The sequence below is a fragment of the Cavia porcellus genome, unplaced genomic scaffold (genome assembly GCF_034190915.1).
Source record: "Cavia porcellus strain 051 isolate PalLab524CR breed Dunkin Hartley unplaced genomic scaffold, mCavPor4.1 scaffold_6, whole genome shotgun sequence".
Classification (NCBI taxonomy): Eukaryota; Metazoa; Chordata; class Mammalia; order Rodentia; family Caviidae; genus Cavia; species Cavia porcellus.
The window spans coordinates 104,454,129-104,479,785 of NW_026947489.1; the positions used below are offsets into that span (position 1 = coordinate 104,454,129).

Here is a 25,657-nt window from a genome sequence, read left to right on the forward strand (position 1 = left end):
CAGGGTTTTATGCAGTTCAAGCTGGCCTTGAGCTTGCAAGGATCCTCCTGCCTCAGCCTCCCAAATGCTAGGATTACAAGTGTGCACCATCACGCCCAGCTTCAAAATGGTTTTATAAACCAAAATTAAAGACAAAAATCACCTCACATTAATAATTTCTACAACTGGGCTGGGATTCGCTGGTACTGATTTGAAAAAAAAAAAAATTTCTACAACTACTCTCAGGCAAGTGTGTGTGTATGTATATAGCTCACTATAAAAAAAAATCATACTATCAAGGATCCTAAATCTATAAATTTAAGTTATTTCAATCACATAGCACTTAATGTTATTTTATGGGAGAAACTGCTATGTTCATATCATAAATTACTTTTTCTATCAGCTATCATACTGTTACCTTTTCAAACTTCTGAAAGACAAAATTATCAAACTGATGTACAAAAATCTACACTGTTAACAAAGTTTTTTAATCCTAGCCCTCTTGAGTATACAGACCACAAAAAGTCTAAGATGTAGTCCAATGGAGAATTATTCAAAATTAATTAATTCCTAAATTCTATAAAATGCAGGTTCTTCTCCTATATAATTTTTTTCATTATTTTTCTTTTTTCAAATTTGGCAGTTCTAAAGATTAAATCCAGGGCCTTACTAAAGTAAGTGCACTACCAACTAAGCTACACTCAGTCCCCCCCTCCCCCCGCCTTTTTTTTGGTCTTTTTCCTTTTTATCAGTACCGGGGATTGAATCCACGACTGCCTGCTTGCAAGGCAGGCGCTTATGCAGCTGAGCTAAATCCCCAGCCCCAGCCCTTTCTTTTTTTTTTATTTTTAAAATAAGGTCTCCTTAGTCTGGCTTTGTAGTGCACACCTACAATCCCTGGACTTGGGAGGCTGAAGCAAGAGGACTGCTGGGAGTTCAAGGCCACCCTGAACTACAGTGAAACTCTTTGACAAAACAAAACAAAAAAACAGGGTCTCCCCCTGGGTGTGATGGCGCATTCCTGTAACTCCTGCACTTGGGAAATTGAGGCAAGCAGACCCTTGCAAGGATCCCTGCAAGTTCGAGACCAGCCGGGGCCACAATATAGATGGCCAGACTGAACCACATATTAGAAACCCTATCTCAAAAAGACAAAAACAAAACAAAGTAAACATACAAACAAAAAACTACAAGGTCTCCCTAAACTGTCCTGGCTGCCCTCAAGGTACAATCCTTGTGCCTCAGTCTCCCAAAATGATAGGATTACAGGCTTGCACCACCACATCTGGTTGAGTGTTACCTGAAGTCACACACACATTTGAATAAGGATGATTTACAGAATAAGCATTTATATATTTTAGTTTGCCTTATCTTGGAAATTAAATTAGTACCTCATCTTATATTGTTTTAAAAGACTAGCATTAAAATACCCTCCCACAAAAGTTTTAAAGCCAGGTATGGCGGCACAAGCCTGAAATCCCAACACACGGGAAGCTGAGGCAAGAGGAGCGTTGCTAGTCTGAGGCCAGCCTAAACTGCATCTGAGTATAATCCCAAAAAAGATGCATAGGGAAATCTTGTCTCAGAAAATAACAAAATAAATACACAAACAAACAAAAATGAAAATTTTACAACAAAACTAAACCTACCAAAAAAGATTAATTCAATATATGAGACTAACATATTCGTTTACTTTATAATTTTGTTTTTGATTCTTTTGAGAAAGGATCTTGCTAAGCAATTCAGGCTGGCTTTTAATTCACTATGTAGCTCAGGCTGGCCTTGAACTTGCAGCAAATCTGCCTCAATCTCCTGAGTGTTGAGATTACAGTATGTGTCATCATGTCTACTACCTAAATTGGATTCTTTATTTCTCAAACAGAATGAAGACAAAATTAAGGACTGTTAACAGTCCTTCTATGTCAAGACATAGCCTAAGTATTTCTTTCCATCATAGTGAATAAAGCAATGGGAAATGCGCTCATTTGTTTTGAGTTTTTTACTCCAAAAAAGCATGAAACTTAAAACTATACTGTAAGAATTCATCATTCAATCTATAGCCCTAGAATGCTTGAGCACTAATGAACCAATCATCCAAACTCTAGCAAATACATTGCCATGCACTAAATATCATTCTATTATTTTAAGAGTATAATTTATTTCTAATTGCCTGCTTAACCACTGCAGTCTCCAGAATAGTGACAGGTAAGAGCACATGCTCAACAAACACTGAATAAAAACCGACTGGAAATTAATACAATCGAAATCCTCAAGAAAATTCTCAAAGACATATCATGACCCTTTGACCCTTCAGCACATGACATGGAAAGAATTTAGGACTGTGGAGCCTTGGACAACTTTGCCTTTGTCATCCATACTTCCAAAAGTAACTAATGTTAGTTGTTTTGCATGTATATCTGAGTTTGGATGTGTATGAAACATACTTGCTTTTTTGGGATTATACTCAGATGCCAAGCTTGAGTTCTACCACTAAGTCATATCCTCAGCCCAAATTCCATCCTTTTCAGTTTTGTACACACTAAAACAATTTCATTTTCTTTATTTCTTTTTCTGGTACCAGGAATCAAACTCAGGACCTTATACTTGTCAGGCAGGCACTTAGGCCACTGAGCTAAATCCCAGCCCTGTAATTTCACTTTCTGACACACATTACATCTCTAGAATGTGTTAAAACTTGCCAAAATGCCAAACACTTTCAATTTCTTAATAAAAATTTGGGATATAAAGGCAAAAGTCTAATCTAACAAAAACTTTCAGAGAATGAGATTTAAATAATCAAATGACTATTTCCTACTGAATTATAAATGAAAAAAATTTAGTGCTTGACCTTGACCCAGTAAAATTACTGTATCATACTTGTACAAAGGTGTTCCCTGTTATGCTAATTGTAAAAAATTTACCCCAGGCTGGCTTCAAATTCAGTGATCCTCCTGCCTCAGCCTCTCCTGAGTGCTTGGATTACAGGCATAGGCCACCATACACAGCTGATAATACATAGGATTTGTTAATAAAATCTACAAATTTTTGTAGGTTAAACATGAAATTATTCCTCTAAATTCTGTCACAAAACATCAAAATACTTGCTGTTTGTTGTAAACACTGAAGGCACATGGAATCTGGGAGAAAAACCACTGAAAGTCTAGCTCACGATAATTGTGTTAGTCAGTTTACAAACCTTTAAAACCATACCTTTACATGCACTCAAGAAAATAATTCAGGAAACTTGCCTGCCTGTCTTACAGGTAAATCCAGTTGTTCTGACATAGTAATCTGGAGCAGTGTTGAAACAAAATTCAGGGATTTGTGTGCCTACAAACAATAATAACAAAAATTACGTTTTAAATTATTTCTGTAAGTTAAATATATTTTAAAATAACAGATCTCATGAAACTTCAATAGGCTTTCGCTGCTTTGGTTTACACAAAGGGTCTTTGTAACTTCGTTTCAGTCTTATTTTCTACTACTATCATTATTGAACTTGAACAAATAAATTCTTACATGCTTCCATTTGTCTGTACTTTCCATTTTTCCCACCTAGCACACTGCTAGTGGTAGTTCAAAAAGTATTTTCATAGCAACCTATTTCTCTTTTAGTAATAATTATTTCCCCATATACATATTCAACTGACCAGCGAGATGCTTACCAAATCAATAAAAGTGAACAGTGAGGTGTGGTTTCCAAGGTACCTAATGTTTACCTCCTGATGAAAACTGCCTGTATCCCAATGATCACTTTTCTGCACACAATGTATTTCAATAAAGTGAAAAAAATCGTTTTAATAAAAGTAATTATATGATAATTTAACAAGTGTACAAATAGCAAGCAGCAGACAGAAAAGAAGCGTATCACTCATGTTACTAGCAGGTACCGGCATATGGTAGAAAGTGCTCCCTACACGTCTTTTGTTCTCCAAATTGTTATGGACTTGGATCACTTTCATCAACAATACAAAAGTACATAATGATTCCTAAATTCTTATTTGTTTTCATGTTATAAAATAATCAAAAATTTCCGGAGTGTGATGGCATAGTCTGAAGTGTTACTCAGGAAACTGAGGCAGGAGGAACACTTCAAGTACAAGGCCAGCCTGAACTACATACTGGGGCCCAGTCTCAAAAAACCATAAAGGAAAAAAACAAAAACAAACAAACAAAATTTAAGTTGGATCCTTCTTGTATGTTTTAGCAGTTTCATTACCCTCCATCCCCCAAATAATCACCATATAATGTCAATTTCTTTCAGTCTAACATTTTCTGTACAAGGTCTCAAAGATAATCTGATTCTTTAGTCCTATTTTATAAGATCTTTTCTCTAAATTATTCTGCAAAAACTTACAGAATTTTCTTTTTGAATAAAAAAATTTACCCCACATTAGAATCCACAATGATACTTTATTCAGTCAATCCAAAAAGATTATTTATTTAGGTATTTTTGATGCAGGACATTAAGCTAGGCGCTTATTCAGAGTACGGGGCTAAATAAAACACCAAGCTCCATTACTTAATATACTACCGTAAAGGAACACAATATAATGAAACAGGCAATTACACTAACATATCCTTAAAGAAATAGTGATCAATATGGAACAATCCAAAGGGATCGCCTAATATAGTTGAAAACATAAAATCTATGAGGAAAGAATTAGGTGAAATACAAGAAAGAAAAACTGAATCAGATCTCAACACATTAAAGCCCTATCACTTCCCAAGCCTTTCTCATCATTCACTCATTACACTTCGCTGATTCCTTTTCTCTGGTCCTTATTGATTTCCCGTCCTATTTAATTTAGTAATGCTAGAACTCACCAGGACTTCATTATAGGCCACTAGTGGCAAAACTATGGCATGTGTACTGCAATGGGCTGTTTTATCACCAAAGGCATTAAAAGGTTTGACATAACGTTTATGGTCATGTGGCACCACACCTGACAACAATCTTTTAAAATTGTAGTTTTATTCCCCTTAATCAAACTTTTTAACAGTTTTCTATATAACATCCAGTACCATGAAGTTATCTTGTCCCTATTTCTTCTGCATCATCTTAAACTTTCTTACATCCAGCCTTATTTTATATTCTTTCAACAATAAAGAAAGATATCAACAGATTTCAAGGTCTCTTATGCTCTAACTTTCTACTTACAACATTAGTCTGACACACTTCACTAGGTCACTGACTCACAACTCCCCATTTTTTGGGTTTCCTCTTGAATATTATTTCCTAACAGAAGCCTTTCCTACTTCATTATTCAAGGCTTCTTGTTACTCATTGTTTTTTCTTCACAACACATACTACGTATTTGTAATTACTGTATCTGTAATCTGGTTTTGTCTGTTTCTCCTATTAGACCTTAAGCACCACTCAGTAGAGACTATACTATTTGTATATCCAAACAATTTGTTGGATGAACTAAAAGAATCAACAAATGTGAGTAAACAAATACATAATTAAAAAATAATATTGACACTAACTTAAAACAAATGATGATATAAATTATAATGAAGTATTTATAAATACCCAAGCAGGCACCTTTGTATGGGAGGTAAATATCTTTGTAAAAAGACCTTTGCCAATCAAAACAAACACACAAGAAATGTGCACACTTGATAATGAATGCATGTGGTTGTGTCTAATATGAATGTTTATAATTCAGTACGTCATGCATTGCAACAGACATACTTGGTGCATTTGTGTGAAATAAACATTTTCTGAATTTTAGTGCCGACAATTTTTTGCCACTTTTTTTGTGCACATCATTCTTTGGGGGGGGGGGTGGGAATCAGGGATTGAACTCATGACCTCATGCTTGCCAAGCAGGCGCTTATGCCACTGAGCTAAATCCTCAGCCCCTGCAACATCATTCTTAACTATCATCATTTTTGCTACCATTCCTGTCTTGTAAGTCTTCAATTCCACTTGAGGGCTCGGGATGTAGCTGAGTGGTAGTGCACTTGCACAGCAAGTGTAAGGCACTGAGTTCAATCCTCAGTACCACCAAAAACAAGACAATAAAACAAAACAAAACAAAACAAAACAAAACAAAACAAAACAGTTAAACACTAGATGCCAGGAATGGTAGCCCATGCCTATAACACCAATACGCAGGAGAGGCTGAGGTAGGAAGGTCGCCAAGAAGTCCAGGACAGTGAGTTCAATACCACCCTGAATTACATAGTTGAGATTCTGTTTCAAAAACAAAACAAAAAATCCCTACTTGATTTAATGGAAAATTTGTGAGGCCTGGCCTGCAGGAACTCATGACTTGGATAAAGAATTCATGGGATAAAACCAGGAATGGTGGTACATACCCGTAATCCCAGCACTCAGGAGGCTGAGGCTGGAGGATCATTACAAGTTCAAGACCAGCCTGGGCTACAAAAGAAGCCGAAAGCCAGACTGAACTGCATAGTGAGACCCTGCCTCAAAAAGAGAAAAATCAATCAATCAATCAATCAATCATGGGATAAAATCACTGATAGCTGTGTAGCCAATGCACTGTGAGAATACATGGACAAGAAGTGCTGCTGCACATGCTAGGTAAAGACCACTAAATATGGATTTTCTTTGGAGAAGGAGTGATGAAAATGTTCTAAAGATTGTGAAGATAACTGAATATACTAAAAACTACTAAATGGTATACTTTCAAAACTGCGAAATACTGAAAATAAGCATTTATTTGCTTTATTAACATTATTCATTATGTTCAAAACATGCAACTATATTTTTCAAAAGTTCAAGAGCAAAAAAGTGGCCTTTTGACAATTGAGCTAGATTAGAAGTAACAAAGAATTTTTCTATAGGTGGAAACAGCACAAACTCAACCTAAGACATCTATTTGCCTCATACAAATTTCTGCCTTGCTGAAATTCCTAAACCAGAAAGCCATGCATTCTCTCAAAGCAAGTAATAAAAGCCCAGAATAATAATAATGGCCCATACCTCTAATCCAAACTACTAGGAAAACTAAGACAAGAGGACCACTAGCAAAGCCAGCATGGCAACTGAGTGAGACTCTGTTCCATAGCTAAAAGTGCTGCTGGGCACTTCAGGGGCTGAGACAGGAGGGTCGCCTTGAGTTCAACACCAGCCTGAAATGCATATTGTGACTCTGACTCAAAAAAGGCGGGGTGGAGACACAAAACAAAAACCAAAACCAAAAATCCAGCACTACAAGTGGTGCTGGGGATATAGCCTAGCACTGAGAGTTCAATCCCTAGTACCAAACCAAAACACTAAAAAAAAAAAAAAAAAAGCAATGTTAAGAGTAAGGAATGCATGCTGAATATCAGATTTAAGAACTTCAGGAAAATTAAAACACAAAGTAAATTAGCCATGACCCAAGGAGGGGGATGAACTATACAAACTGTTACTAGCAATATTACTAGATGACAGAGATGTCCTGCAAGTATTAAGATGATGATTGTATTGATGTACTAAAAAAAAAAAATCATTGTCAGAAGAGCCTTTATGGTATGCAAAATATATTTAACAAAATTGTTTACAAATGGGAAGCAAGGGGCAAGGGATTCAGCTCAGCAGCACAAGCACCTGCTCTAAGTGCAAGTGAGACAAGTGACAAGTGAGAGTTCATAAATTCAACCTCTGATATCCAAAAAATAAAAATAAAAATGGGAAGCAATCAGATACCGTGGCACACACCAGCACTTGGGAGGCTGAGGCAGGAAGACAGCCACGAGATCAAAGCCAGCCTAAATTACTAGTGAGGCACTGTGTCTCAGTAAACAAAAAACAAAACAAAACAGAACTCCAAAACAAAACAAAAGAAATAGAAGGAAATGCCAGGTGCAGTAGAACACTGATCTTAGCTATTCAGAAGACTGAGGCAAGAGGATAGCAAATTTGAGGCCTACATAAGCAAGTTAGCAAGATCCTACTTCCAAACAAAACAAAATGAAAAAAATGTTAAGGGCTGTAATGTACCTCAGTGGCAGAGCACTGTGCAAAGCCTCTGGGTTTAATACCCAGTACAACCAAGGAGGGGCAGAATGAAGGAAAGGGCACAGACCTGTATAATTATAAAACACACACCAAATAGAAGCCATGCATTATTTTAGAAAATAAAACATTCCTTCAGGCACTGACTGACCTCTAAGAGCTTTCCAGAATTCGTAAGTACAGTACCCTGTCACATGTTTAAAAAAAGCTCACAACACAAAATTTTATGGTAATTTTAAAAAATGACCTTAAGTGCAACATTAGCATCAATCTTTATCATAAAACAAATCTGGGCAGTAATGAGATTCTTGCCAGTTGGGCAAACACTGACAAGGACAGTCAATGTCATCCTCTGAAAATACTATAGTTTTTATTATTTATTTACTTATTCTGTTATGTGAGTCAAAGTACAAATGTAACTTCAGGATGCTGGCACTAATTATAGGCCCAGCCCCTCTTCAAAGTCTCAGATCCTGGCAGTCAGAGAACCAGTGGACTGAAACAAGTAAGTCATTATATACCATTTATTAGGGCATACATACACATATAAAACTCCTAATGCCACTCAAGTTTAAACACTGTTAGTCATAAGATAAAGCCACCTTTCCGATTTTGTATTTTCTCATTTATCTGGTATCTATTTACGAATTAATTCATCATCAATTCCACTCATCAAAATTCAACAGTCTCAACTCCCACTTCCTATCTCCTTTAACTCCACTCTTTATTCAGTTCTTACAATTACCAGATACAATGAAGGAAAAAGATCACTTTAAGATTATGTTAATAAAGATTATGCTGAAAGATAAATTATAATTGAACAAAGCAATTAAATATCAAGTTTGACCCTAAATGATTTAAACGCAGAGATGAGAAGATTTTAAGTAGGAAAAGTAATGAGTTGTTATAAGAGTTTATTAGAACTCCAGGTAGTGTCACATGTCCACGTAGTGTCATGTAGTATCACATGTCTCAGTCTGGGGGACTGAGGCAGGAGAAATACAAACTTCAACCCAGTCTGAGCAATTTAGGGAGACCTTGTCTCAATATAAAAATAAGTAACAGCTGAGGATGTAGCTCAATGGAAAGGCCCTGGGTTCAATCCAAAACAAAAACAAAAGCCCACAATTATGATGAATAAAAAAATATTATAACAGGCAAAAGTATTATGACTGAAAAACCTACCCCCCTCAATTACTAATCCAGAAGCACTTCCCACTTTGCTTACTATGTGCTCCAAACAGGCCTACTTAATGCTATGGAAGGGACAGAAACACATAACCACACCAGTATTTCCCGGATTACACTAACTTTTAGTTTACAATCTAAATCCTACTGGTGTGCTAGCATTTTACTTGCTAGCCCTATAATCAGAAATTGCTTCCCCTACTCCATAAAGTCTTCAGTTTGCTTTAATCTCTCAGAAATGTCAACACTCCTTTTCCTTTTCTAATACTTAAATACTGCAAAAGTAATTCAGGCTCTTTAGCAGAAAACTTAAAAGATATTCATGTAAAAAAAAATTAAACCACATCTACCCTTCTTACTTGAAATTTTCTTTTCTAGGTTTCTCTCCTGCTTTTATGGCTCAATCTCTGTCTCTGTCTCTCTTCTGGAGACAGGGTCTTGCTATGCTGGTCACTTTGTAGCCGGTGCTGGTCTCCAACTCAAATCCTTCTGCCTTGGCCTCCAGAGTGCTGGGATTATAGGTGGGCACTGCCACTCACGGCATAGTTATTTTTCTGCTTTCTGAAAGTACCCAAAACGGCATGGCCCAAAATTTAGCCCTCTAGTTCAACCCAAACCTCTGACCTACATTCTTTTTCCTTTGTATTACAACTTTCTGGCCAGACATGGAGATGAATGCCTGTAATTCCAGCACTTGAGAGGTTAAGGCAGGAGGACTGCACTGAGTTCAAGGCCAGCCTGGGCTATGCAGTGAGACCCTCTCTCAAAAAAACAAAACAAAAACAAAAACAACAACACCAAACTTACTTTAAATTAGACTTACCAATGTATTACAGTAAATGAAATTTCATGTTCATTCACTACACCTAAAGATTGCTTTCTTAATAATATTGATCCAGTATTATTTTTCAGTTTATTTATTTATTTATTTATTTATTTATTTATTGAGACTTGGTCTCACTATTTGTAGTTCAAGCTGGCCTGAAACTCTCAAGAAATTCTCCAGCCTCGGTCTCCCAAGTGCTTGGATTACAAGTATGTGCCACTCTGCCCAGCGACCTTACATCTTCAACATGCTGTCACTAAACTTCCTGTCTAGTAGCCAAAGTATTCAGAGACTCTCCCTTTCCCAAATCTGAACAGTATCTACTTCTAAACATTCCTGGTTAAAGAATGTTACACACTCAAACTACAGACAACTCTGATTTTCCAAAACCATAAACTATATCCTCAAATAGTCTGCATAATTTTCTAGACACACCAAACTGCCCTACAGATATGCCATTATTTTGCACTTTTCCAAACCTATCATCTTAAGATTTCAGCAAAACTTCTGATTTTTCTTTTTGAGGAGTCTTACTTTGTAGTTCAGGCTTGACCTTGAAGTGATCCTGATCCTTCTGCCTCAGCCACCAAGTGCTAGGATTGCCTCACCACGCCCTGTAACTCATTAGTGGAGCACTTTTCCACTGATCTACATTACAGCAATTGGGAAATCCTTTAATAAAAGAAATATCGAAGTAAACCAGGCATGGTAGTGTAATCCCAGCACTCTGGAGGCTGAGAAAGGAGGAGTACCCATTGGAGTCCAGCCTGAGCTACACATACATAGTGAGTTGAAGGCCAGCCTAAACTACAAAGCAAGATCCTAGAAGGAAAAGAGGAGATGAGGGGAGGGGGTAGACCAGGGGAAGAGGAAGAAAAAAGAAAATGAAGGGGGGGGGGGTGGGAGAGAAAGTCACACACCTAATAATCTCAACAGTGATGGGGCTATTTGACTTTAACCTACATAGCACATTAAGTTTAGGACCTGGGGGCATAAGTAACATCCCCCAAATGACACCTAGGTTAAGCCTTCTAAATTCTATGTAGCCCATTTTTCTTAGCTAAAGTATAAAAGGAAGACTTTTGATGCAGTTATCACATCAGACTCAAAGTCAGAGATTTAATAGCTAATAATTCCAGGTCTTTGAAAAAATAGATTTTGATCTAAAGATCTTATTTCTACTAGAGATAAATTAGTTCAAAAAAGTTTTACAGTAACAGTTTCAAATTACTTATTTGAAATACTCAAAAATGTAAAAGAGAATATAAGATTGACTTTGAAAAGATGTGGCTCACCAGTATCACAAAAGATTAAAGAAAGGTAACATAAACTGTAAATAAAATAGGTACAGTTTTCTGGAGAAAATGGTATTTCTGATCAGCTTAAAGAGATTTTAGGTTTTGGTGGCCCCGACCTGTAGTCCCAGCATGCAGCAGATTGACACAATATCACCTCAAGTTGGAGGCCTGCCTGTATTTACATAGCAAGACTCTCTTTCCAAAAGAAAAACAAAGATACCACACACTTATTCTGGTGCTTAATAACAGACACGCAAAGGAAAACTCTAGTTACAAAGAGATGAGAACTTAACTATATTTAAGCAGTATGAGCGAAGGCTTGTATATAGGAAGATTTCCACTTACAAGCTAAGGGATGGTTGTTTCATGGTAATCTGTACACTTCTCAAATGTCTTATTCTTCTCTTACAAATGAATAAACAATTATTTCGGGGTGGGGCGGAAAAAAAATAAACAAGAATTTCTGAGTATGTGTGTACCTATGTGTAGGAAAGGACAGTTTTCATATTCTGAAGACCAAACAGAACATAAGCTCTCATAATTCACTGAGTTAATACCAAATGACACGTTATAGACCACAAAGTACTTTAAAGGAAATGACAAATCACTGTAACACAAATCTATTTTAAAACTTCAAAAATGAGTATTCTCAATATTTTATTTTCCAAGTTGTTTCTTCATTCAACAAATATTAGGAGCCTATTATATGACAGGGACTATGCCTACAATTTTCATCTGACAATATTTCTACCTACCTACTAACAATCTAAGTGTTCTGCTGAAATGTACACTAAGCTAGCAGACTGAGATAGACTTAAACCAAACACTTTCCTAATTTTAGATACCATTTCTATTTTCATTATTTAGAAAAGCACAGTGACACCTGGAGATTTCACATCTTCAACAAAATGCATAAAGAAAATATAGGGGAGGGAAGGGGTCCCGCATCTGGTGCATATGTATTCAACATGTACAGATTGCCATTATTTCCTAAACCATACAGTGTCACAACTATTCATGTGACATTTACGTTGTACAAAGTATAGAGGAGCTGGGGGTGTAACACAGTGTTACAATGAAGCAGGAGACCCCAAGTTTCATCTCGAGCATTAAAAAAGAGAGGAAAGTATAGGGAGATAATATTTAGGTTATATGCAAATACTACCCCATTTTATATGAGAGCCCTGTGTAGCCTCCAGGGTCCTGAAACCAATCCTCTATAGATACCTAGAGGATTTATACAGAACTTTTCCTTAAAAATAATAATAATAAAAAAATCAATATCTAAAGGGCTTTTAGTTATTTCCAAAACCACTTATACCTTTTAATTGTTTACATTAAAAAGCAAAGTTTACTACATGAAGATATTTACAAATAAGATGCAGTAATAAGTTACAAAATTAAAATCTTTTTAAAACGAAGTCTTGGGCTGAGAATACAGCTCAGCAGCAGGACACCTGCCTGGCAAATGTGAGGCCGAGAGTTTGAATTCCAGTACCTCCCCAGCAAAAAAGACAGTCTTGCTGAATAGTTCAGGCTGGAGTTCATTATGCAGCCCAGGTTGGCCTCAAACTCATGGTGATCCTCCTTCTGCCTTAGTCTCCCAGGTGCTGGAATTACAGGTGTGCACCACCACATCAGAATGCATTCCAAAATTATAATGGTGGTTCAAAAAGTAAAAAAGGGTATTGAATTATATAACATATTACAGAATAAATCAGCAGAAAACTAAGTCAGACATAGTTTAAAAATATCTACCACTCTCATAAATGGGAAGGGGAAGAAGGTTAAAGGCAGGGTAGGAAAATGAGGAAAAAACCCCAGGTAATATCATGTATAGGCACAAATTCTCTGATGAATGTGATCATTATGTACATTTAAAACGTCAATAAAATCTAATTAAAAAAAGAAAGAAAATGTCTACCAAAACACAGTGGCCAGACTTGGTGGTGCATGCCTGTAATCCAAGCGCTTGGGAGGTTGAGGCAGGAATATAACTGAGATTGAAGCCTAAACTACATAGTAAGATCCTGTCTCAAAAAACTGGGAAAAAGAAAAAAATATTATAAATCAGTGCAAACAAGTGGAGACAGGGAGTGTGTGATTGTCAGGGAACTCTTCAGGATTATGGAGATGTTTAAACAGAGATTTAAGAAAGAGAACAAGTCAGGAAGGAACTGTATTAAAAGAAGTCCCAAGCAGATGTAATAGTTAAGTACAAAGACTCTGTGGCCAGGATTCTGTTTTGTTTTGAAACGGTCTACACCATATTTCAAAAGCATTTGCTATTTTTACATCAGTATTACTTCATTTAATGAAGAGATTCATTCAAATGTCAATTTTTTCTTTCACTAAATGATTCAAAATCCAACTGCAATGGAACAAAACGTACAAAATGACCACCTAATCTTCTCAAAAGCAAAGCCTCCCAAAAATAAAATGTGACTTCCTCATTACTATATTCAACCTTCTACAAACTCATCTGGAACCTATTTCCTAAATCAGAGTTTTGTTAAGAAAAGAAAATCAAGATTTTGTCACACACACACACACACACACACACAGAAAAAACTAAGGAGGAAGGAAACAATGTATTAAAATGAAATAAAAAGTGGTGATAATATAGGGCATGGTGGCAAATGCCTTTAATGCCAGTACTTGGAAGGCTGAGGCAGGAGCTCAAGGCCAGCCAAATGCGTGGTGAAGCCCTGTCTCAAGAAACAAAACCAAACTCAACCCTGTCTCTAAGATGTTAGAATATATAACTAGACCAGCAGTACCTGCTTGTAGAATAAATAAATTTTAAATTTGTAGGTAGTATGGTTTTTCCAATTTTGGAGAAAGACTCAACTTTTTCAAGTATTAATTTTTAAAATGATTGCATGTGAGTATATGCACTATTTTAGAGCAGCCATGGTAGAAACCACTATGCCTAAACTTTTAGGCTTTTACCTGAATTACTGTACTATTTCACAAGCAAAGTAATATTCAACGAAATTTGTGTCCAAAACAAACGGTGACAGCTCAAAGTAGGAATTTGTTTCAACTCACTGCTAGTATCTAGTATCCTCCCAAGGTGCTCTGAGAATTTAAGTATGCAAACATCATTTAGTATACTGATTATCATTTACAAATCTTTTTATTTTGAAATAATTCTAAACTTAATCCATCTTAAGTGGTCTTGGAATGAAAGTTCCTTGAGGTCAGGGAACTATATATTATACAGACGTATGGACCGATATTGTGTATTAGTATTTGTTTTTGTTTTGTTTTGGTAGTGGGAATTGAACCCAGGGCCTCAAGCTTGCCAGGAAGGCGTTGTGCCGCTGAGCTAAAACCCACAACCTGTTTTTGTTTTTTGAGACACGATTTCCCTTTGTAGTTCAGACTGGCTTTGAAATCACTATGTAGCACAGTCTGGCTTAGAACTCACAGTGATTCTCCTGCCTCCGCCTGTCAAGTGCAGAGATTACAGGTGCTATATTGATGTTGATCACTCAGTAGTATTACCACTGCTGATAACCCAATAAATACCAGTTAACTGGAACAGGAACTTAATTTCTTTAAACTGGGGCTTCTTTAAAAAATATACAGTTGACCTCACTACTAATCGGCCGATTCAGGAATATACCCAAATACAGCATTAATTGCCTTAAAGTTACAATGACTCTAACTACACAAATTTAGAAGCAAAGAGTGATGATGAAAATAGTACAATAAAATGCTCATATAATAAAGTTATTTTTGCAGGGTGCTCCTCAAAATGTATGCGAAAAGAAACCAATCCTCAGCAAATGCAGTACCTGAAATGATCGGAAGCTTAGCACGTTTCAAGGCACTCGTGTACTTACACTATTTCACTTGACCCATCACAGCAACCCGTGTCCTAATTTTATGAATGGGAAAAATTCATGATCAAGAGGTTAAGCAACTTACCCAAGGTCACTCCAGAAACCAGTTGGTGTAGCTATACCTAGAACAGCGCTCTTCACCTGACCCTTTCCACTACATCACCCCGCCTCCCAACAGTGGCATTGGGACAGTAGAAAAGCAGGGATCAGACTCTACTATAACCCGCACTACCCCTTCCCCTCCCAGGGAGGCGCAGGCTGTTCTCGGAAAGCGTTCCTTAGCAGCTCGCCGGCCAGAAGGAAGTTGTGTGTCCGACAGGCAGGCCACTGATCAGCCTAGCGAAGTGACAAGGCTGACAGGCGCACCCGCCGCGGACCAGTCTGCATTCCAAGAAGCCCCTCCAAAGCTGGCGCCGGCAAGACTGGTCTTCGAAACGTATGATACACCTCCCAATGAGTTTCGCCCCCTCCAGGTCCCGAGGAACCAGCTGGGAGGGAGCCAAAGGGTGAGCGGCAGGCCACCCGAGCCGACCATGTGTCCAGCCCGTTACGCCTGCCTCGCCCCGACCGGGCAGAGGCCCAGCTCAGGACACGACGCAAAGGAAGCCTTTGCGGCAGCCACCACAACCACGCCACACCGAGGCGCCCCGGCGTGGCACGGCCGTCAGGTCTCCGCCCCACCCGTTCAACAGGGCCCTCTGGCGAAGCCAGTCCACGACTCTGGCCACGCCGAGAGGACTCGGCCTGCCACATCCCTCCCGCCTGCCGCCGCCGCCGCCGCCGCCACCTGGAGCGTTCTTACTTCATTGAGCTGGCGCTCTGCGGCCTCGCGCAGGGCTGGGTCCATGGTGCCCCGCAGGGCCTCGATAATGGTGTTAGGGTCCATCGCGGCGCGGACTCGGTCAAACCCGGGGCACGGGTACTAGTGGGCTAGAAATAGCGCCAGTCACTGCGCACATGGACCCGCCGCACTCCGCAGCGGCTACCGGCGCGAAAGGAAAGAGAAGCGCCAAGGCCCCGGATAGAACCTCTTCGCCTCGGCGTGGAGGCGGGAGATGCTGCGGACACTTCCTGTCTGCGTGGCCGCGGAGCACATTGGGAGATGTAGTCGGCAGTCGGCACTGTCCTAGTTCACGTGGCTGGCTCTCACAGTTATGCTGCTCAAAAAGGAAAAACATGCAAGCATTCAAACATGGCAAAAAAATGAAGACAATCAATTACGAAAATTCCTTATAACATGGCTAAATGGATTGAATGCAAAGTAGCTGTGTAGTTGAAGGACACGTTTTAAAAACTAATTTGAGTCATATTTCTAAATGACGTAAAATGTAAGTTTCGAGGCCAGCCAGAACTATATTGTGAGACCTGTCTCAAAAAAAAAAAAAAAAAAAAAGGCTGGGAATTTAGTTCAGCGGCATAAGTGCCTGCCTTGCACGCAGGCAGTCGTGAGTTCGATCCCCGGTACCGAAAAAGACAAAAAAAAAAAAAAAAAAAAAAAAAAAAAAAAGCATAAAGAATACATGTATTCAGGGGGTGTGGTGCCACATACCTGCAATTCCAGCACCTGGGAGGCTGAGACAAGAGGAGCACTGCAAGTTCGAGGCCAGCCTGGGGTACAGCGTGAATTCAAGGCTAGGCTGTCTCAAAAAACCAAAAACTGGGGCTGGGGATTTAGCTCAGCGGCATAAACGCCTGCCTCACAAGCAGGCAGTCCTGGGTTTGATCCCTGGTAACGAGAAAGAAAAACAAAAACAAACAAAAAAAAAAACCACACACACACCAAAAATAAATTTAAAAATTTACTTTTATACATAATAAACGTATTTTTTTCATATATATATATATATATATTCTTTAACTTAGTAATCCCATTTATGAGGCTTCTTTTTGTTTTTTTTTAGTACTAGAAATCAAACAACCTCACAATCTCACACTTGTCAGGTAGGCACTTAAGGCACTGAGCAAAATCCCCAGCACAGTGATACAAATTTCTGTCTCTCCCCCACTCCTCAGTCTGAAGGCCTTAAACAACAAACATGATGATTTATTCACCTTTGCATTCTCCCTTCCACAAAGCTTGAATGTCTAGCAGTTCAATAAAGATTTTAGTAAACGAATGAAGGAAAGAGTTAATGAACTAATAATCACTTCAAGTGGGTGAGCCACAATTGGAAGCTTGGGCTTTATTTTCATACTTCTCTCTCTGTGTGTGTCTCTCTCTGTCTCTGTCTCTGTTTCTGTCTCTGTCTCTCTCTCTTTTCTTTTTTTTTTGAGATAGGGTCCCCCGTTTTAGTGCAGGCTGTCCTTGAACTCACTTATGTAGCCCAGGTTGACCTCGAACTCCTGGATCCTTCTGCCTCAGCCTACCAAGTGCTAGAATTATACTTGTACACCATCATGCTGAGCAAATTTTATTCATTTTTGCAGTGTTGGGGTTTGAATACAACCCTTCACATTTGCCACTGAGTTATATTCTTAGTCCTTTTTTATTTTGAGACAAGATCTCACTAAATTGTTCAACCTGACCTCAAAATTGCAATATTGCTACCTCAGCCTTCTGAGTAGCCAGGACTACAAGAATGTACCATTCTTACCTTTACCTAATTTCTAATTTAAAAATCTGTTAACAATTTGATAACTATTATCTTTAGATATGACTCAGGTAAAATTAACATTTAACAACACTAAATGCTTTGATCCATAAACATGGTATATATGTATATATATATAGCTTTTTTTCTTTTTTTGATACTGGGAATTGAACTCAGGGCCTTGAGCTTGTCAGGCAGCTGCTGAGCTACATTTATAACTTTTAAAATTACTTTTAGTACCAGGTATAGTGTCACATGCCTGTAATCCCAAGCACTGATGAGTGTGATAGGAGGATGGCCAGTCTGGGCTACAAAGTGAGTTCAAGGCCAGCCTGAACTGTCTCAAAAAGACCAAAAATTTTTTTTCTCTTAGTAATATTGTTAGTTTTTACTACATGGACATTACATATATTTTATTATGTATTACTAAACATTTCACACTTTTTATGCTATTTCTAGTAATATTTTGAATTTTCATTTTCCAACTATTAGTTGCTTAGACCTAGGAAAATAATTTTTTTCAGTGTTGGATATCAAACCTAGTGCTTCTCACATCCTACATAAATGCTCTACCACTGAATTAAATCCCTAGCCAGGCCAACAATTAATTTGTTTTTCTGTGTTTGTATAGTTTCTAAGTTTTGTTTTGCTTTTGCAATGCTGAATTTTGAAATCGGGGCCTTGTACATTCTGGCAAACATTCTACCACTGAGTCAAACCCTTAACCTGCCAATAGGTAATTTTATTTTGAATCCTGCAATCATATTAAAATAGCTTACTTGGAGACTAAGGCAGGAAAATTGTTGCAGTTACGAGACCAGCCTGGAATACAAAGTGAGCTCAAGGCCAGCCTGAATTGCATAGGGAGAGCCTGTCTCAAAAAGACAAAAACAAAACAAAGCAAACAAAAAATAAAATAGCTTACTGATTTTAGTACCTCTCCCCACCATGTCCGTTAGAAATTTCAATGTATACCATCCGGACTTCCACAAACAAAAACAGTTTTACATTGTGTATGCTTATATAAGCATGCCCTGGGAATTGAATCTGGGACCTTGGACATGCTAAGGACACACTCAACCACTGAACTACACTCCCCCACCTTCTTTATATTATTTTAAATAAAACAAGATCTTATTATATAGTGCAGGCTGGCTTTGAGCTTGCTTATGTATCCCAGGCTGGTCTCAAACTCATGGAGATCCTCCTGCCTCAGCCTCCTGAATGGTAAGATTACAGCTCACCATGCCCAACCATTTTTACATTCTTAATCATAGATTTTTTTTTTATTCTTTCTTTTTTTGTCTTTTTTGAGACAGAGTCTCACTATGCAGTTCAGGCTGGCCTCAAGCTCACTTTGTAGCCCAGGCTGATGTCAAACTCGCAATGATACTCCTGCCTCAGCCTCCCGAGTGCTGGGATTATAGGCATGAGCCATCACACCCGGCTCTTATATTCTTTTATAAGGTGAAACTTTCCTATTATATTTAATGCACTTTAAGACCAGTCTCTTAAGTGAAATCAAATGGACACACATGTAAATACTACGTTGTTTCTCTGGTGTAAGAAACTGAAAGTGTAAATAAGGATCAAAATGTATAATAGGTACTGTGAAATAGGTAGAAAATGTTCAAATGGGGGTGGGGGAAGGGAAAAGTTAACAACAAAAAAGAAAACATGGAAGCAAAGTTTTTGTAAATCAGAGTAGATGACAGATTGAAAGGAGGATAGGTGAATGACAAAAAAGAAACAAGTAATATCATGTACAGGTACAAATTCTCTATGATGAACGTGATCATTATGTATACCGAAAATGTACCCATAAAATCTGACTGGGAAAAAAAAGGTGAGTGGGTGGTAAAAGAAAGGAACGTGTTAAAGAGGACAGGGCCATGCATCTCTTTTGGATAGAAAATAGAGAACTATCTTCTCTTTTAAAAAAGTCTACTCAAAACCCATCAGATTGTACACGTCACTGATTATAAATTTTGCCTACAGAAGGTTGTTTTTTTCTGACAAGACTTGAGAGACACGAAATACAGCTTGGAGGTGTGGTTAAACATACATGTATACACAAATACAAGACATGCACAGCATATATATGACAGGAAAATTTGAATACTGATTGAATATTTGCTGATATTGACTTGCTGAGAAACTTTACTTCTGATAATTGTTTTTTGGTTATATTAAAAATGGAGAGGGCTGGGTATATAACTCAGTGGCACAGCACCTGCCTGGCAGGTGTGAGGTCCTGAGTTCAATTCCCAGTACCAATAAATAAATAAAGTGAGAAAAGCATGGCATGGTGGCACATGCCTGTAATCCCAGAACTGAAGGGGCTGAAGCAGGAGGATTGTTGAGAGTTTGAGACCAGCCTGGGCTACAAAGTGAGCTCAAGGCCAGCCTGAACTGCATAATGTCTCAAAAAGATAAAAGATAAGTAAATAAAAACAAATGAATTAATTAAAATAAGTAAAAGTAGAGAAAAACTTTTCCTCCTTTAAAGACATACTTGCTGATAAACTAATATAATGCATAGTGTTTGCTTTCCTCACCCCCAGGACCTCAGACCGAGCTACATTCCTAGTCCTGTTTTTTATTTTGAGACAAGATCTTGTTAAATCACTGAATAATCCAGACTGGGTTTGAATTTATGATCTTTCTGCCCCAGCTTCCCAGAATGCTGAGATTATTGGTAGGCACCACTACATCTGACAGTACTTGCTTTAAAATAATTGAAATACAGGGTGGTGGTGGGGATATTAAAGAAACAAGTTTAGCTGAATTTTGATAACTACTGAAGCTGGATTAAGGCTTGTTTATACTGTATTGTTATTATTCCTTTAATTTTTGGTAACAAGGATTGAACTCACAACCTCGCATATAAAAGGAAGGCGCTTATGCCACTGAGCTAAACCCCTGGCCTTGTTTTTGCTAATTTTTAAAAGAATATTTGTATCTGTGTTCAGGAGAAATATTAGTATATTAGTGGTTAGTATTTTTCTCTTCCAAATGGCTTTGTCTAGTTATAGTATACAATGTCACCCTTATAATATAGGCTCTTTACTCTTTTTTTCTGAAATAATTTGTGAAGAACTGATTATATCTTCATTGATATTTGGTAAAATTTAGTAAAGCCATTCAAGGCTTGAAGATTTATCTTTGGGAAGAATTTAATTATACATTTAACTTTTAATGGATACGGAACTGCTGTATTTAAATTGTCTACTTTTTCTTAAGCCAGTTTGGCAGTCTATCAAGGAATTGATCTACTTCATCTAAGATGTCAAGTATATTGAAATATACAGTATTATTGGTTCACATAAATGTAACATTACTGGCTCATAATACTGTATTTGCATAGAACTCTTTTAATGCCTACCAATGTCTTCTTCTCTCTTAAACTTTTTTTTTGAAATGGGGTCTTGCTATGTAGCGTAAGACTGATCTTAAGCTTACTATGTAGCCCGGGTTGGCCTCAAATCACAGTGATCCTCCTGCTTTAGCCTCCTGAATGCTGGGATTCTCATTCTTGATATTAGTAATTTCTTCATATTTTGTTACATCTTGTCAGGTCTGGTAAATTTTTAATTAAATGCCAACATTTGGTGTCCAACAGCATGACTTTTATGTGGGTAAGTTTTTTCATCTTCTTTTTAATGAATGCTGTACTTTGTTTTAATTGTGAATAAAATTGTTTGATGTCCAGTATGATACTTTTAGGTAATGTATAAACTTTTTAAAATGTGATTTTATTATTATTTACTATAGGTCTATTTGACTTTACAAATAAGATGCAGCCTTTGGGGCTTTCTGTGATTCTCCAAGTACACTAGTTGGTGGGATCTGTAGCAGTCCAGCCCTGTCAGGGTGCTGCAAGCTGCCCTTTTTTCCACCATATAAAAGCATCATAACCAGCAAAGATGTGATTTCTGTGTGGAGCTCTTTCCCAGGTTGCAGGAACACTACCTGTTACTCCTGCCCACCTCAGCCAGCTACACTTCAGACCTTCCCGAGTCAGGGAGCTCATGTTGCTCTATGGGAGCCGCTTCCTGTCCTGCAATCTACAGTGAACTCTGGGAAAAAAAACTAGGGACATTTCAGGATTTACCTCATCTGTTTTCTTCTCTCAGGCATCATAACTCTAGTCTGTTTCTTTTCTGGTGTCTAAAAGAAGTTGTTTCATGTTTTTTGTCCAGTTTCTAGATACTGATAGCAGGAGCTGCTTCCTGCTACTCTACCATGGTTGGAAGCAGAAAAATCTTTTTAGTTGCTATAAAAAGATATTCTTAATCTATCTTTTTTTCTCCCTTCCTTCCTTTCTGGTCCTGGGGATTAAATCCCAGGTCTCGTATACTCTTAAATTCTCTACCACTGAACTACATACCCAGCTGAATATTCTTTTTATCACCAGAAATACTCAGAGTTACCAGAGTAACTGTGAAGATCAAGAGATATTGTACATCAGATTTATTCTTTTAACTCCAAAGGAAAAGTTTCCTTTTCCTTCCTACTCATTATGTGTTCAAGATATGCTACTTGCTCCTCTGTAGCAGAAAGCCAGCACAACAGGAAAATTCAAAGGGAAAAAGGTCAGAATACTTGGGCGGTAGCTCTGGTTCCAAGCCCTGGGAAACACTAGCCTGAGTTCAGAACAGCCCATTTGTGAGAGGGAGGCCTGTTGTCAGACTTGCAGTCCTCCTGCTTCCTGGGAGTTGAGAGAGACCGCAAAGGTTCAGATACAGCTTGAATGTGTCCCCTAAAGGCTTATGCCCTGCAAATTTGGCCCCAGTGTGGCAGTTTTTTGTCTTTTTCATTTTTATTGGTACCAGGGATTGAACTCACGACCGCACACTTGCAAGGCAGGCGCTTACGCCGCTGAGCTAAATCCCCAGCCTCAAGTGTGGCAGTTTTGAAGTGGTAGAACCCTAATATGTGGGAGTCTAGAGAGAGGTAATTAGAATACCAGATGTACCACCCTCAAGCGAGGGTGGTAGTTCTCATGGGGCCAGGTTAGTTATCATGAGAGTATGCTGATATAAATTGAGGCCACCACACTGCTTGACCTCTTCTGTACATGGCTGGTACCTTTTCCCTTTCTTCACTGTGGTGTGATATAGCCTAGGGGGTCCTCAGCGAGGACACCAGTACCATGTTCATTTGATGTTCTAACCACAATATTGTGAGCTAAATAAACTTTTTTACAGTCTCAGGTATTTTGTTATAGCAACAGAAAATAAACTAATAGTAACTGGGGGCATTGGTAGACTTGTAATCCCAGCTACTCAGGGGGCTGACACAGGAGGATCACAAATTTGAGGCCAGCCTGGACAACATAGCAAGGCCCCTGCAGTCTCAAATAGGATGGCAGGGGCTAATGATTTAGTTCAGTGCTGCTTGGGTTCAGTATCAGTACTGAAATAAATTAGTGACTGTTGGGTGTGGTGGCGTAAGCCTAATGCTTGGGAGGCTGAGGCAAGAGGATTGCTGTGAGTTTGGGGTCAGCCTGGGATATATAGTGAGTTCAAGGCCAGCCTGAACTACATAGCAAGACCTTGTTCTCAAAAAAAAAAAAAAAAAAAAAAAAAAAAAAAAAAAAAAGAGAGAGAGAGAGAGAAAGAGAGAAGAAAAGAAAGAAACCAAACAAAATGTGGGCAAAAATTCTGAACAGATATGCACATGGTGCTATAATTTGAATGTTTGTGCCCTCCAAAATTAATGTTATTTATTTATTAATTTTTTGGTTCTAGGGATCAAACTCACGACTTTATGCTTGCTAGGTAGGCACTTGTGCCACTGAGCTAAATCCCCAACCCAATAAGTGTTATTTTTGTCACCATCTTTATTATTTGAGCCAGAGAATCCTTGAGCTTTTTGTTTTGTTTTGTTTTTGAGACAAGGTCTCATTGTGTAGTCCAGGCTGGCTTTAAATTCACTATGTGCGTAGCCCAGGCTTGAGGCAATTCTCCTGCCTCCTCCCCAGTGCTGGGATTGCAATCTTGCACCATCATGCCTATTCAGAGTGCTGAGGCAGAAGGATCAGAAATTCAATCCAGTCCAGCGAATTTAGTGAGAACCTGTCTCAAACTAACTAGTGAATCATTCGTATTTTAGAAAGATCACTTCAGTAGTAATATAAAGACTAACTTGGAAAGAGCAGTGCAAGGGCAGATAATACCATGTAAGTATTGCAAGAGAGCTGGAGGTCAATGTTTCAGGAAGTAAAGTTCATCAGTCCTTCATATCCCACTCATGTACCTCTGCTAGCTCTGGAGTGACCAATCCATGCAACCTGAAACCAACTTCATACAAATGCAAGTTGACAGCTCCTCATTTACCTTTCATTTCCTGCTAAGACTTTTCCAATATCGGTCTTGGGATTCCTGTGGCTGCCTGCTTGGGTATTTGTACACATGTGACCTGGCAGTGTCAGACAGGTTTAAGCCATCTGAGAATACCCTGGAACAAATCAGGAATAACCAGGTAAAAGTTTCTGTCTCTTTCCTTAGATGGACAGTTGTGAGATGCTTTTCTTTCTTTACTTTTTATTTTATTTTATTTGTTTATTTATTTACAGGGTCCCACTATGCAGTTCAAAATGGCCTTGAACTCACTATGTATCCCAGGCTGGCCTTGAACTTTGATCTTTCTTATGAGGACCTCTACACCTGTCTACAGGTGGGACAGTAAAAATTCCTGACCTGCACTGGATCACCTTGACTAAAAAGTCTCTTCTGTGGCCTGGTGTGGTAGTGCATATGTATAATCCCAGCTATTCAGAGTGCTGAGGCAGAAGGATCAGAAATTCAATCCAGTCCAGCGAACTTTAGTGAGACCCTGTCTCAAACTAACTAAATAAAACAGGGCGAGATGGGCATGGTGGCCCACTCTTTTTTTTTTGGTGGCCCACTCTTGTAATCCTTGGGAGGCTGAGGCAGAAGGATAGTTTTGAGTTCCAGACCAACCTGGGCTACAAAGTGAGCTCAAGGCCAGCCTGAACTGCACAGCGAGACTTTGTCTCAAAAAGACAATCAATCAATCAGGGCGGGGATGTAGTTCACTACTTCCTGGCTACAATTCTCAGTATCATAAAAACAAATAAGCAAATTATAAGGACAGCATTGCTTCAAAGCTTCAGCAGAATACTGAGTTCAAGTCAGACCCCAAAGAAAGTGAGAGCCTGACAGCTGGGATAAAGATATTTGGGTAGACGTGTACGAGAATCTTGAACCTCTGGATTCTTCTAAACCCTCTAGATTAGTCAAAGCAGTTCCTTCTCCTAGCTGGAAGAAAGACACTTCCTTCTAAAGATCTAACCTCAAGCATATCCCTCACAGGATGTTTTGTTTTTTGAGACAGATTCTTATGGTGAAATTCAGGCCAGCCTTGAACTCACTATGTAGTCCAGGCTGGCCTCAGACTCACCGAAGTCCTCCTGCCTCAGTCTCCCAAGTGCTCAGATCACAGGTAAATGCCATCCCATCCGGCTGTCAAAAGATGATTCTTGTCTTTAAATTCTACCTCTTCCACTTTTCATTCCCTCCAGGCTCATACTGATAATTCTGGTGAGTTCTCTGCATAGCCCAAGAAGGGAAATATCTTTCTTGTTCCAAAAGAAAGTAGATTACACACCAAAAGAATTATGGGATGTGGCTAATATGTCCCAGCAGATGCTGAAGGAATGCATCTTGAGGGTGTTAGAGAAGGCAAACAGAGTACAAGTTTACAGGGCTGAACTTATTAACAAGTACATGTCTGTGGCTCAGATTCAGTCTACTGACAAGAATACATCTGGAACTGGTCCTAATAACCTTCTAGGGGTATTTTTGGAACTTGGACATGAAGACCATATCAATACAGCTTCTATAAATTATTGTTTGGCTATGGCTCTGTGGAAAGAAAGGACCAAAACCATTTTGTCATCTTTTTGAGACAGGGTTTTACTA

General features: G+C 38.5%; 1 protein-coding gene across 1 annotated transcript in view; it reads right to left on the reverse strand.

The window, feature by feature from the left end:
• Nucleotides 1-16,168, reverse strand: part of Ipo7 (importin 7) — a 59,449-nt gene extending 43,281 nt beyond the window's left edge. The window contains exons 1-2 of the mRNA XM_003465690.5: nucleotides 15,920-16,168; nucleotides 3,228-3,309 (exon numbers count right to left, since the gene is read on the reverse strand). Of these exons, the coding sequence (XP_003465738.1) occupies nucleotides 3,228-3,309; nucleotides 15,920-16,003 (166 nt within the window). The 5' untranslated portion in view covers nucleotides 16,004-16,168. The remainder of the gene's footprint in view (nucleotides 1-3,227; nucleotides 3,310-15,919) is intronic.
• Nucleotides 16,169-25,657: the final 9,489 nt, after the last annotated feature.